General features: G+C 42.0%; 1 protein-coding gene and 1 pseudogene across 1 annotated transcript in view; both read right to left on the reverse strand.

Annotated features, from left to right (window-relative positions):
- Nucleotides 1–7013: 7013 nt before the first annotated feature.
- Nucleotides 7014–14243, reverse strand: part of Rgs17 (regulator of G protein signaling 17) — an 81771-nt gene continuing 74541 nt past the window's right edge. The window contains exons 4-5 of the mRNA XM_055615865.1: nt 12214–12448; nt 7014–8702 (exon numbers count right to left, since the gene is read on the reverse strand). Coding sequence (XP_055471840.1) covers nt 8514–8702; nt 12214–12448 — 424 coding nt within the window. The 3' untranslated portion in view covers nt 7014–8513. The remainder of the gene's footprint in view (nt 8703–12213; nt 12449–14243) is intronic.
- On the reverse strand, nt 10017–10557 carry LOC129683442 (protein dpy-30 homolog; annotated as a pseudogene).

Here is a 14243-nt window from a genome sequence, read left to right on the forward strand (position 1 = left end):
CCAGGGGTGGAGCGCCAACGCCTCAGCTCCGCCCCCAGGGGTGGAGCTCTAACGCCTCAGCCCCGCCTTTGGGGAGGAGCATCAGGCGTCAGCCCCGCCTTTGGGGAGGAGCGCCAACGCCTCAGCCCCGCCTTTGGGGAGGAGCGCCAACGCCTCAGCCCCGCCTTTGGGGAGGAGCGCCAACGCCTCAGCGCCGCCCCCAGGGGTGGAGCGCCAGCGCCTGGCCCGGCACCGAGGCACGGGCCCGGCCGCGTTGGGAGAGAGCCTCAGTTCCTGGCAGTCGGAAAGTAAGGTTTGCCTCCTAGGCCTGCTGGGAATTTAAAAAGCCTAGCGGGCGCAGAGGTCGCAGCCACAGCCGTCGCTGTCCGCAGGCGTTAACGGTTAATTTGAGGGTGGCCATCAGTGTCCCCCCTTCCTTTTCTGCCCTTGCCTGAAATAGGAGTTAAGCTCCTCCCGAGGACAGGCCCAGTCCACTACAACCCCTGAGTCGATCGCGGGTTTGCTCACGGTTTCCCATTCACGGTCTAGTCCGTGCAGCCCAGTTCGGTCGCTCCCCCTGCTCTCGCCCACCTCGCCGACCCGTTGCTCCCAGGTTGACTCACAGGGGGCACTCCCTCAGCTTGCTCGGCTCGGTCTGCGGCCCAGCGATGGAAAGCCTCGAAGGCTGCCTGTCGTGCCCTCCCGAGCGGCCAGCTGATGCCTCTGCAGCTTCAGAGGACTTGGCCGCCCGCCAGAGAAGCCGTGCCGGGAGCCAGCCGTGGAAAGGCAGGGCTGATTATTAGCGGGTTTTCGGGGCTTCACTGCCCGGCACACTATTCTCTTTTCGGAAACACATGGTTAAGAATTGGGTACTCTTCAGGTAAAAACTAACCACAACTATTAACGGCAGGATTCTAAACAAGACCCAAGAAACAAAAAACCCACGGCTTTTTCATCTTGTCTGGTCAATCCTTAGCAGCGCGGGCAGGAGCACTGACGTGAAGAAATGAAATGGCTCTTCAAGTCATAGCAAGGCATTCCAGAACCTCAACATGTCCTCTCTATGCTTTCAAGGGACACTATGCAAATGCTAACCTGTAAGGTGGAGGCTGAGCCCAGGTTTGTTTTGATTTTGACGTGAGCGTGAAAAGGCATTGCCGTGTATTTTCTCCCAGGAAAAGACATCAGTTACCTCAAGAACTTATTTTATTACTTATAAAAGGTGCGCTGCTGTTACATAACAATGAAAAGGATCCACCGAGAAGCCATTATACCCGGGTAGTGTTACACCAGTGAGCAAACTTGTCTAAGGGTACATGGGAGAATTCTTTATTAATTCAAAACATTTTAAGAAAACCAGTGTAATGCATATGCATTTTACAATAATACCCATAAATTTCCACAATATAGTTAAAATGAAAACACCGGTTATTTGATGTACTTTAAAAACACGGATATACTTAGAGACTTCTGAGTTTTCTTACATTATTGTCATGCTCAAATCTATTACATGGTAAAAACTGTAGCACTTTCAGGAAATCTATTATTGTACATAGGTAAATGATGAAATTGATTCAACGTAATAAAAACCCAGAAAAACTTAAGCTGCAAAAAAAAAAAAATCTGGATTATGTATTCAATTATGAGTACCCACAGGTATTTTGGTATTATAAAGTAGCCAGGCATGGTTACTCTTTTATTCATGTACTCAGAAACTTGTGGTCCACTAATAAATATATAGGATGAATACAAAACATGGAACTAGATTACTGAATGGAATGAGCATGGAAGTAAGAAAGTGTACAGGCTCCAAACGATAAATTTCCCAGAAGTGAAGTCATTAAAATACTCTTTAGTGTTTCGCAGATGCTTTAAAATCACACACGGGCAACACTGACAAACGGGGAAAGCGTGAGGGACAACATGAGCTCGTCACACTGCAGCGTTGTCTACATTGCTCTGTGCGTGCATAGGGCAGCATTAAACATGAGTAAGAAGAGCCTTTGCTACCACTGCTCAGATACACTTTGAACCCAGTGTGTGCGCGGGCTCTAGGTGAGTACACAGGAGGGAATCAGCTGCACTTTTATTAAGTGGATATTCAAGCTAACACTGGCTTGGAATTTGATCCATTTCACTTCCTACATCGCTGTATTTTCTTTATAGTAGCTGTTAGTAATCCTTTAACGGAGCCTAGTATTCATGCTGAGAAGCCTTCCGGAATCGTTTTTCTCGCTCAGTGTAAATGTAGAGTCTCTTTGGGTCCACTTCCCTCTAAGACACCCTCTTTGCATGCATTCTATGTGTCCGCAGAGAAGCTGTACTGAACAGACAGTGCTTAAGCAGGTGATGGGGTGAAGAGCAACAGCAAAGCGGGCCCAAAGCCGGGTGGCCACCCTGGTAGCATGTAGCCCGCAGCCTTTGGCAGCACTTAATAAGGTGGCACTATCCAGGGCTGGAAGGTGGCTCAGCAATTAAGAGCCCTGGCTGCTCTTACAGAGGACCCTGAGTCAGTTCCCAGCACCCACACGGAAGCTCACAACCATCTGCAGCTCCAATTTCAGGGGACTTTTCCGGCCTCTGAGGTGCTGCACACATGTGGTCCCATATATACAGGAAGACAAACACAACACATAAAATAAAAAATAATCTTTACAGTAACAAGAACAGAATCATACCATTCCTTCCAAAAGCCAAAACCTCTGTCTAAACGTGAGAAACCTAGACAAATCCCAGTCAGCAGAGCAGAGCTGTCTGTACAGTAGGCATCACCTATACTCAAAACTGTCAAGGTTCTGAGAAAAAACCAAAAACAAACCAAGAACGTTTCTAGAAACTCACAGCTGAGAGGATTCAAAGGCGAGGTAAGCACGAACGATCACAGGTCACAGGATGGAAGGGCAGAGAGAGAACATTAGAGCAGCAGGGTGCTGGCGTGGAGTACAGACTCAGAGAGCCAACATCACTTGCTAAGCGTGACTAATTGCTTCCCAGAGCTGCAGAGCCCAGGAGGGCATTCCGCACTATCAGTGTATTTTCCCATAAAGCTGAAAGATTTTAAAATTTGATGAAACTGTTAATGAATACATAATCATTTTTATTACTTTTTCAATTTGCAGTTTTATGATAGAATTGACAAAAACTCACACTACTATTGAAAGGATGTTTTTTGCAATCACGCTTTATGAAATTAATTTCAGCTCTATCAGCCACTGACACACTTGGTACACTGGTAACTAACTGACTTGATTTTACAGTACTCTTATCCTTGGGATTGTTGGTTTTATTTCCTACGTCTCTGTCTTTGAGTGTGTGTGAGTGAGAGAGAGAGTGTGTACAAACACGTGTGCATACTTAGTTTTTTAAAGTATGTTTCAAAAATAAGCAAAGGGAGCTGGGCACGGTGGCACGCGCCTTTAATCCCAGCACTCGGGAAGCAGAGGCAGGAGGATCTCTGTCAGTTTGAGGCCACTCTGGTCTACAAAGAGAATTCCAGGACAGCCGGGGCAGTTATACAGAGAAGCCTTGTCTTGAAACAAACAAAATACCCCCCAAACAACAACAACAAACAAACGAAAGAAAAAGAAAGAGAGAGAGAGAAAGAAAGAAAGAAAAGCAGAGGGCAAAGGGAAAGGCAGGTGCTAGGGAATAAAAGAGAACAAGATACAACAAACATCTGTATGAAAATGTCAGAATGAAACACTTTTTAATGCTAACCTAAAAATTTCAAGGAATAATAGGGAGCAAGTACAACTGAAATGACTGGCTACAAAAAAGATCTTCCTAAAAAATGTGGCTATTACTGGGCTAAAGAAGTCTGAAACATTCTCATATATAACATTATTGTTCCCATGGCCACCCAGTAATCAACATTCTCCATTTTCAAATGTGGAAACAGATTCAGAAGAGATAAGTGATTTTTCTACTATCCCTGAATAGAAGTATAACTTGAAATAATCTTTGTCATTTCAAAAGGAAATGTGCCCAAACCTAAGACAGTTTGTTTAATTATTGGTTTAAAATAAATATTTCTAAGTATTTAAAAAGCTGAAGTGCTGTAATAAAGGCATAAATCAACAGAAAGAAATTGCAACAGGAAACATTTAATATTAGACATGAGGGAGAACTGAATTCCAGATTGTACTCATGACACTAAAGTATTACATTTGGTTATCATCAGTGCTTTAGATATGTGCTGTTTCTAACTCAGAGCTTTTGTGACAAGAATCAAAAGAGTCCCCAGCCACATTTGCTCAACTAAGGCAACACTCCATTTCCCAGTATTTTCCCTAGAATGATGATTTGGTATAGTCTCTTCAGCTGATGGAAAAACATGTCTATATCTGTAATATTTTTAACATACCCAGAAATCAGAACCAATACTCCTCCACGCATAATGTGTGTTGCAATGATATTATAATCATGCAGACATGTTCTGAAGTAAGGTTTGGTAGGTTTTAGGTATTTGTGATTATGGCAAGTGAAAAATTACTAAAATTATTATACATGGTATACTGATTTCTAATGGTAGCATTTTATATTGACCAGAAATTTAAAAGTAGAGAAGAATACTTAAATAGATTTAAAAAAAAAATAGACTTTGGAGATTTGTCATTAACTGCCAGTCTAAATAGATAGGTAATCCAGTCTTTTGACAGTCTTTTTTATTTCAAAATATTATGCCAATATAAAAGGCTTAAGGTATTCAAAATTCATGTTATGTCGGGTTCTAGGTATATCTTCTATCTGTTTAAAAACAAATTGGTTATTTTTCAAATTTTCAATTTTTCTATGTTTTATTCCTTTAAATCCCTTTCATCTAAAAATCCTTCACCAAAGCACCCGATATTTTTTATTTGTTGCAAGTGTAGTTTCCACAATTACCATGTGAGGGTTTTTTTTTTTTTTTGAGACAATTAAAGAATTGTAGCAAAAAAGCATAAACAAATTAAGATTCAAGTATTGTTTCAACTAAGCTCAATGGGGAGAAATGTGTATTTGTTTTTCAACAAAAAAGCCTTTATCTATTTCTATAGTCCTTTGACACTGAGCCATCAAATAACTATAGCACATACTTTATGCTGGGAGGCATTGGCAGGCACTAATAAATGTTCCAGGCACAGTGACTCACTGTAGAACATACATACATAAATTTTGTAAGAATTTTTAAAGGCCATATTATAATTTTGATGTTTGTGTTTCATAATTTTAGCATCAAATTCTATCTTGCTTACATTCATATGTGCCTTGTTATGCTGTCAGAGTCTGTGCTAACTTTGGGTAACGCCATAATAAGACCGAGCGAGAAGAGGCATCTCTCCAGTGTCAGCATGTCTGTGTGTAAGATCCACCCATGAAGACAGCTGTCTTCAAGTCAGCTCCATACGAGAAGAGTCATCTCTCCGTGTCAACATGTCTGTGTGTAAGATCCACCCATGAAGACAGCTGTCTTCAAGTCAGCTCCATACGCATCGTCTACACCAGATATGTTTCTGTCCACGATAGACACGCCTATAGACAGGTACTATAGAAAGTGCATTCACCTCTTCTGTGTGCATTAAGGGCTCTAACAATATACACTGTTATCTTGGCAACCCTAAACACAAGGTACTTCATTTAAAGTGCTTGTATTTCCCCAGGGAGCAATTTACTCACTAGGAATTAAATCAAACTTGAAAAAAAGAAACAAAAAACAAAAACAAAGGTTGTGCTCTTTAAACGGTGGCAGAGACACCAGTTGAAGGCTTTTTTTGTTGTTTATTATAGATCTGTAATTTAAACAGAAGAAAGTATATTATAGTTTAAAAACCAGCATAGTCACAAGTCCACAGACACACTCTTCAAAACTTGCAACATTCTGAAATAAAATAAGAAACCATTCCCCAAAAGATGAATTTAGCATAGAACTGATGACACAGCATAGCTAATGACATGGACTGCACAGATCTGCTCTAGAACCTTCTCAGTGAAACTTCTTAACCAGATTCCAAAAGGACACAGCAACTTTGAAATACAAACATTGCAAATGCCTAGGTTAGAGACAAGGGCTCTTCATAAAGGCCTGTAATTACATTTGGTAAAATGCTCAATGCATCGCCAAACAGACAACTCACCTAATAGCCCAGAGCATCCTGTAAGGGCGGCCTGGGACAATAGGTCACCAGCTCCACAGGCACAGGGGTATAAAGTCACAGCAAAAACAGTTATGCATGCGGGTGTCATAGTATATTACACATCTCCTGGCCCTCTGCACCAATTCTTTGTGCCTCAAACACAGAAACAAGTATGATGCTATACCATACGTGTGTACACATCATAGTATCCTAATAAACACTAATCAAGAGGATGATTAGATGACTTAGAATGATGGGACTTCACAAGAGAAGCAACAATGCTTTGAAGTTTTCTTGACTCTTAAGGAAAAAAATAGGAATTTTTTTGTAAACATCTTCATTACTGTCTTTTTTTCAACATATTACTGAATCTATTCAAATAGTAAATTTCTAGGCGACACGAGTCAAGCATATCTTAAACACACTAACACTGTCAGAAAAAAACCACAGGCATTTGCTAAAAGATGACTATTATAAATATTTCTATCTTGCATTTTAACTATGTTTTCATAAATAATGTATTTAAAAGTGCTGAACGTTGTAGGATAGTCAGCGACGCCAGTGTAAACAGAACATTTTGTTTTCTACTCTGCAAACTGCTTTTTTAAAATCCCATTTGTCAAACACTGCAACAGTTAAAATATTTGCATAGGGAATAGGTAATAGCCCTTTAATCATAGCTCCTGAATTCTATATAAATTAGAAAATCATATTCACTTAAAAAACAATTCTTGAAATGTTTTAAATGTATGGAAAAAGAAAGATGATGCCAACCTTTCAAGTAAAATAAATTTGAAAAGAAAACTCTAAACCTGCTTTTTAAAAAAATATGTTCAAGAAATTAAAAAAATGAGAGGTAGTTAAAAATGACAAATAAAACCTATAATTTTAATATCATCCTTAATATAAGGCCAGTATTCTTAGTGGATATAAATCTTTTTAAATCTTTTGTTTTTTTTTTTTAGGTTACTCAATATATATTCATTGAGTTTAAGATTAAAAAAATAGTCTTCAGGGGATTTTGATATTGAAAGGTAAGACCTTGATATAAATATGACATTGATTGTAATTTTGGTTTTGTGCACAATATGATACTGTTCTGAAGGTCAGAAATACATGCCAAGGTCAGGTGAGTATTTCATGTAAAGAGCTAATGTAATTATAAAAATAATATTGGCAGCTGAAAGAGTTGAGCACTATACTGCCTTCTAATTATGGATGAGGGTTAATAATTTGTTTTCTAACAATGTTAAAATAAGTCTTTCTTGAGAGACGACATGAATACAGTTAAGATCTGACATCAAAGGTTTTCTTCTTCATAACCCCTCATAAAATGTCACTTAGGAAAAATATACACTTTTCACTGGATTATATGTCCAAGGCAAATAGGCCACACGCCACACGCGATTCCTCGAGATGTGTTTACAGTGTGACATGTGGAAGCCCCTTTACTCAGCCTTTTCCCTCACATTCCAAACTGGATTGTCGAGCTTGTTATGGTTTTCTTGCTGACATACATAAGTTTACACATCTCTTTTATACCTGTAGAGCCATTCTTTAATAAGTAAATTACAGTATTGGGCATTTGACATAAACATAGATTCTTCCCTTCTTTTATACCTACACAAACTCCTGGAATTTTCAATGAGATAGGATATCTGCAGATTGTTTTGTGCTTTTTAGAAATTTTCTTACCATTGTTAATTTTTTTTGTTTTCTTTTTCTTTCTTTCTTTTTTAAAAACATAACAAACTCTTCTGTAATGAAAATGCCAGAATTTGGGCAGTGAACAACCAGAGGCCTCTCACAATTAAGATCCTTCAACAGGCAGAGATAAACAGCTTTTTTTTTTTTTTTTTCATGTACAGAAAAATTGGCTTCAGAGTCCGTGTACTACAAACAGTATGTAGCATGGTTAAATATCACTGTCACATGTTTAAAATAGCCTTTTTTTTTTGTATCAGATTATGCTTAAAATGCAAACCACAGCCAATTTGTTGGCAACTGTTTCTAAGAGACCATAATTGCACAAAAGTCCTTAAATACAGATACAAGGTATGCTACTGATTAAAGAGTACAGCTAAGTGGCAGACGAAGCAGTTTTGCTTTGCACATGCAGCCTCTGGGGGGGGGGGGGCACTAGGGGACCGATCAGAGGGCAAGGAACACAGTTTGCTTGCAAGGAGAGCAAGTGTTAAATCAAACAAACTTAATTTGGCAATTCATTGCCTTATATAGGCTTTTCTCCAAATGGATAACCTTGATAAAAATGGAGACAAAAGACCATCATGGTTGTCTTTTTCCCAGCAGCCAGCCTGTAGTTCTCCAGGAACTTAATTTCTGATATTATTTAACTACTTTTATTTCCCATCCCAGCCCTCTGAAATTATTTTTCTTTTCTTTTGGCCTTTCAAATAAAAATTAAGATTCAGAAGTAGAGGTGGCAGTACTTTCGACAAAAGTTTTATAGATCTGCGAGTTCAAGAATCGTGGGAAAGAATCTCTGTGCATTAGGGTGTAGATCTGAAGCTGGGCGTCTTCGTACATGTGCGGGCTGGGGTCCAGCAGGTTCCTGTTGATCACCTCTCTAACTCGAGAATCAAGGCTGACCTAAAAAGGGACAGAAGCAGATATGTCCATATGGCTTTCAAACAAAAGACCTCAATTCAGTAGCCGTAGGTTCATGACATCTCAGAGAGGCTTCGTAGATTTAGTCAGGTATCCCACCGGAGATCATCCTTCCAAAGGCTAAATAGTGGTTTATGATCCCCCCCCCCATGCTGAATTAAACAACTGAAAATAAGAAGAGAAAAGAAAACAGGAAAGAAAAGAAAAGAACCCTGCAAATTTGGTTCATAGGTATGTTGGCTTTGTGTTTATCTTCTCAGTGCTTTATAGAGTGAGAGAGAATAATAAGTATGTGAATTCACCCCCTCCTTTCCCATGATTATCAGAGGTGATGGGGTACAAATCTGATGGTGGAGAAGAGTTCTCCAACCCCTATCAGCACACAGGTCATATGTGGTACTCATTAGCTTCATATTTCAATGGTTTCTCCAAGTCAAGGGTAGGAAAGCAGAAACAGAGGTAGACTTAAAGTCCTGTCCAAGTGAACACATCTAGGAGACATCTGCAGAAGATCTCTAAGATACAGAAACTAGGATAATGAGGTATAATATTCAATAAAAGAATATTCAGAGTGCTTACTAAAATTACCGATGCAGTGTTGCTTTAAAAGAATACAGAAATTAAATTCATTAAGAGAGTCAGTAACCCATCACATGCCCCTAACACTGGACAATTCTTTGGGGACACAAAGATATGTTAGAAAAAAAGTAGGGACAAGCACGAAGGCCATGGTTAGAGCAATGGATCTGTTCTGAAAGGCCACATCAGAAAAAACCCTGCTGAAGCGGGAGGCTTCTATCCCACAGCACAGGAGAGGAGGAGGATGAAAGGAAAAACCCCACAGGAGACAGAATAATCACCCAGAGTTGTGAGTGCTTTCAGCTGTGAGCAGGGTGTTGTCTGAACATACACAGCCTTTCATGTTTACACTGACACCCTGGGTGTAAGCATGTTTGGACAGCCATCTTGATTCTGGCTGCTTTTCTCCTGCACAGACAGGACTCCACAGTCTGCACGCCATCTGCAGCAACCTCAAAATGAAGCTATGCAGATCTCGCTGTGTTCCTGAACCCATGCCCATGGATGAGCTTGTTAGACTGAGAAATTCACTCAAGGGCAGTTTGCTCCATTTGTTGGGACCTGAGATCAGCAACTAGTTTCCTCAGTTTGATCCAACGAACTTAAGCACAGAAAAACTTACCATCTCCTACAAGTTCTGTGTTGGCAATTCCCTTTTAAAAACATGTTTTGCAAATGAACTCTTTACTTTTTTTTTTTTTTTTTTTTTTGCTTTTTTAACAGTTTATTTTGAAGGTCTTTTTAAAAAACTAAAAGACAATCTGAGGAAAAAAAATTGCACAGATGACAGTCATTAAATAAGTGTGATGATTGACAGCCAGGTGTGCTCTTTTCTGCAGCTCCAGAAGTGAGTTCTGTGGTCCTGAAGGTTCTTATGCTTCCTGGGTGTTGGGGGGAGAACCAAGGCAGTTAAATCTGCCCTGTAACTGTATAAATCAATAGTAGCAAACAAATGTCTCTTTTCTTCCCAAGAAATCCATTTTGAGCTGTGCCTTATTTTTTAAAAGGTCTGATGCTAGAAACTCAAGGGGATTTGGTGGTCTTTCCTTTGCAAGCACAAGTCCCTGTTGTAAGATAGGACTGTCTGATCCCGGCGGGCACGGGTGGACAAGGACTGTAGATCCCCCTTCTGTTTTGATGACTCCTCCGCAATAATCTCATTATCAACTCTCCTCTCAGCGTCGTCTGTGAGACGGTGCTCAGAGTGAGGGTTTTCTGCAACCTGTGTCTGTCCCTCCAGCACCTGCTCTGACTCCATGGTGGACCCTGCAAACTGTAATCAACTGGACACCAGTCCACAGCAATGCTGTCAGTTCCCAAGTCACTTTGCTTTTCCTTTTGCATTTCCATTTCAGAGTGATAAAATGAATAGTGCTCTCCCTAAGCCTTTTTTTTCTTTAACAATATATTTGTTGTTTTCACCCTTTAAAAACAGCAGCATTGACGTTTAAACTGGCTTATCTTATTCTGAAATGTCACTACCACAGCCTTAGTCTTGCTCCTGTGCTCGCTCTTTCACACTTGAGAGAACTTCATGGCTTAGTAGAGAAGGAAACCTGATTTGTGGCCAAGAAGAGAGGCTCATTCACTTCCCGGGAGCATAGTGACGCCTATTGTAACAGTTGCTTGTCAGTAGCTGCTATCATATTCCGTGGTGTTACCTTAGGACAGAGCAACTCACTTTGCTCATTACATTTGTTGAAACCTAACATTATATTTTGAAAATTAACAGTAATGAAATACCATGGTAAACAATGGACAGCCCAGCATTTGGTACTCTGCAACAATGATGTATTTTCATTGGCCTTTGGAGAAGGGAAATATATACCCCTTCTTCCTACAGGTTGCTTTTGATCAGTGTTTTATCACAACAACAGAGAAACGTGGGCAGAAGGTTTGTCACTTTGTTGAGAAAATATTGCTGGAAGATTCTGGAATACCAGTGACATTTCAATAAGAAAATTGGGGTTGTTGAGGAGGAATTCATTGGAAGTGAAACAGTTGAGGTCACCTCAAGGCAACTGAGTCACCAGTAGGGACTGGAAAGGAGAGTCTATATGTTATCTGTCTCGAAGGAATGAGGGAAGAGAGGATGACTGAGATGTCCAGTGAGAGCCTGACAAGGCACAGGTACCTATAGCTCCAGGGGACTGCAGCCAGGCACTGCTCAAGAGGCTAAACTCAGGAAGGAGAGAACTGGTGTGGATGTTAAAATGTGCAGGTAAGTGCCGGGAACAGAAGGAAGGCAGGGCAGTGAGCAGGAGGGACCGCATTCTCGAAGCCACTGTGTTTTCTGGAGGTTGGTAGGCATACCTAGAGCTCAGAGACCGAGGCTCCAGGGGCCTGGGCCATGACATTATTCTGACCCTTTGAAGGGAATGTTTCTCAAGAGCAAATTAACTTTTACAAGCTTAGTATGGTTGCTAGAAGTAGCCCTCAGATGTGCCTGGTGGGCGTGGTAGTTCCTTGTGATTCTAGCCTTGGAAGCAGGAGACAAGAACTCCCCAGAGCTGGCAGGCTGGGGAGCTCTAGGTCTGACTGAACCCTGCCTGGATGAAAAAGGTGGAAGGGCAATTAAGGAGGATTCCTAATGCATGTGCACCAACAGGTATGTACACACACACACACACACACACACACACACACACACACACACACACAGAATTCCTGGGTGGGTTACAAGGATTTGCTTTCTAGACAAATGACCCAATGACTCCGGAGCACATGACCTGAGCACGCTGCTTTGAAAAGCATTGCCCTCTTTAAAACACAACAACCTAGTTGTGTCCAGCGTTACTTTTGGAAAGCAGGTATGGGTCACACACAATGTAGCCAGAGATCAAGGCACACTGGGGAGACCCGGCCTTCAGTAAGTGCAGGAGGACTCTGAATGCAAGCGTTCTCGGAGTCTTACCTCTTTCGGGGATAGTATAGAAATGTAGTCTTCGTAGATCATCCTGGCCTTTTCCTCAACGACTTTTTTGTTCTGCTCTTTCTTCAAGTCTTCGCAGGCCAGCCAGAAGAGTAGGTTCTCCTCGCTGTACTCTGTTCGGAGGAACTCGCGGAAAAGATTTCTTCCTGCAGGCGTCTTCATCATCTTGTCAAAATTTTGAGACCAGGACAGGACTTCATCTGCAGTGGGGTTTTGGCTGCAGAGACAGGATGAAGCCATTAGCTGTGAACGCTGGCAGAGCAGGCGGCTGGCACTTTGCAAGTCACAGTCATGTGCTGCCCTCTGCTGGACAGGGTTTGCTCTCCCGCTTGATCTGGCAAACAGTCTGGGGACTCAGCCTCTACAGAGGACCTTGTGGGTGCAAAATGCAAGGACTGGAGCTGAGGGTTAGAACAGGAAGGAGTTACAGACCACCTGCCCATGGCTGTCAGACACTCCTAATGAATCCAGCAAGTGGTGATGTTTTTTAGCAATTTGTTGCAAACGGGCAGGAACACTCTGAATAACTTCTATGTCTACCTCGTTGGCCAACCATAAGAGTTTACTTTTCCTCTCCAGCACCTATTCCTTATTATTTACACAATCTAAAATAAGAACATGCTTTGTGCACTTATCACCAAATGTCCCCAAATGCTCGAAGTATTCCTTGAAAAGCAGAGGCCTTTTAGAACAGCATGGGAGATTTTTTTTTTTTTCTGGACAACTATATATAATAAAGATCAATACTTTATTGCCAAGACCACCAGCCACTGACCCTTCTGCCCTCACAGCAAAGAAGGAAAAGCACAAAGCTTGGCGATTTGTACTTTTCTGGCACAGTAGAGAATCTTGGTCTTGATTCAGAATATATCTGTTTAGGAGGGGCGTTGCGTTCTTTTTCTTAACTTCCGACCAAGTAACTTAAATACGCTGGCAGCAGTCTCACTAGGTCTGAGCCTCTTCATTCGTTTACAACGTTAAAGTTGGGTTCAGGAAGACAACTTGGTGAGCAAAGTGCTTTCTCCGTGTGAGAACCTAAGTCTGAGTTCCCTGCGTCTGTTAAAGGCCAGGTAAGGTGCCCCGTAACCCCCGTGCTTGGGGCAGGGGGCGGAGAGGGTGAGGCCAGGGACTCCGAGCCGATCAAGTTAGCAAAAACCTGGGGCTCCACATTCGGTGAGGGACCCTGCTTTAAAACACACAGTGGAGAGCGAGACGGGAGATACTGGATGTTCACTTCTAACATGCACACATCCACACGGGCGAGCACACCCATACATATGTGCATGACATCACACGCACACACTTCCTCTCCTACTAAAAAGTTCAGGGTACAAATGCTCAGCACCACAATGACACCCATTAAAATTTCCACGGAAAGCAAAAAAAAGGAGGCAGTTCTGTGAACCACCAACTCATAATTAGGCTTTATCCCTTGACGCTGCACTTCAGCTTCTCAGTTCAGGAGGGCTCGGGCTCGCTTAACGTCCGCTCCGGTCCAAGAACCAGGAGCTGGGGCTGGTGCATTTCCTGGCTGCTGTCGGTACTCCCGTGTGCGTGTGTGTACATGTGCGTGCATATGTGTGTGTGAGTGGATGTGCATGCTTGTGTCATGTGCACACGGGTGCCTGTGTGTGCGCGTGTGTTTGTGTGTCTATGTGTGTGCATGTGCACAGGTGCAACCTTTGCATGCTTGTGTCATGTGCACGTGTGCATGTACCTGTGTGAGTGCATCTATGTACGTGAGCATGAGCACATGCTCGCATGCACGTGTGTGTGTGCGCATGTTTGCATCACGTGCGCATGTGTGCCGTGTCTGTGTGTGGGCATGTGCACGTGTGTGGGCATGTATATGTGTGATGTATACATGCGTATGTGTGTGTGCGCGTGTGAGCTTGTGCGTGTGCACGTGTGTTCCTGTTTATGTCATGTGTACGTGTGTGTGCATGTATACATGTATGTGTGCATATGCAAATGTGTGCCTGTGCATGTGTGTGCAAGAGCATGTGTGTACA

The sequence above is a fragment of the Psammomys obesus genome, unplaced genomic scaffold (genome assembly GCF_907164565.1).
Source record: "Psammomys obesus unplaced genomic scaffold, mPsaObe1.curated_primary_1811, whole genome shotgun sequence".
Classification (NCBI taxonomy): domain Eukaryota; kingdom Metazoa; phylum Chordata; class Mammalia; order Rodentia; family Muridae; genus Psammomys; species Psammomys obesus.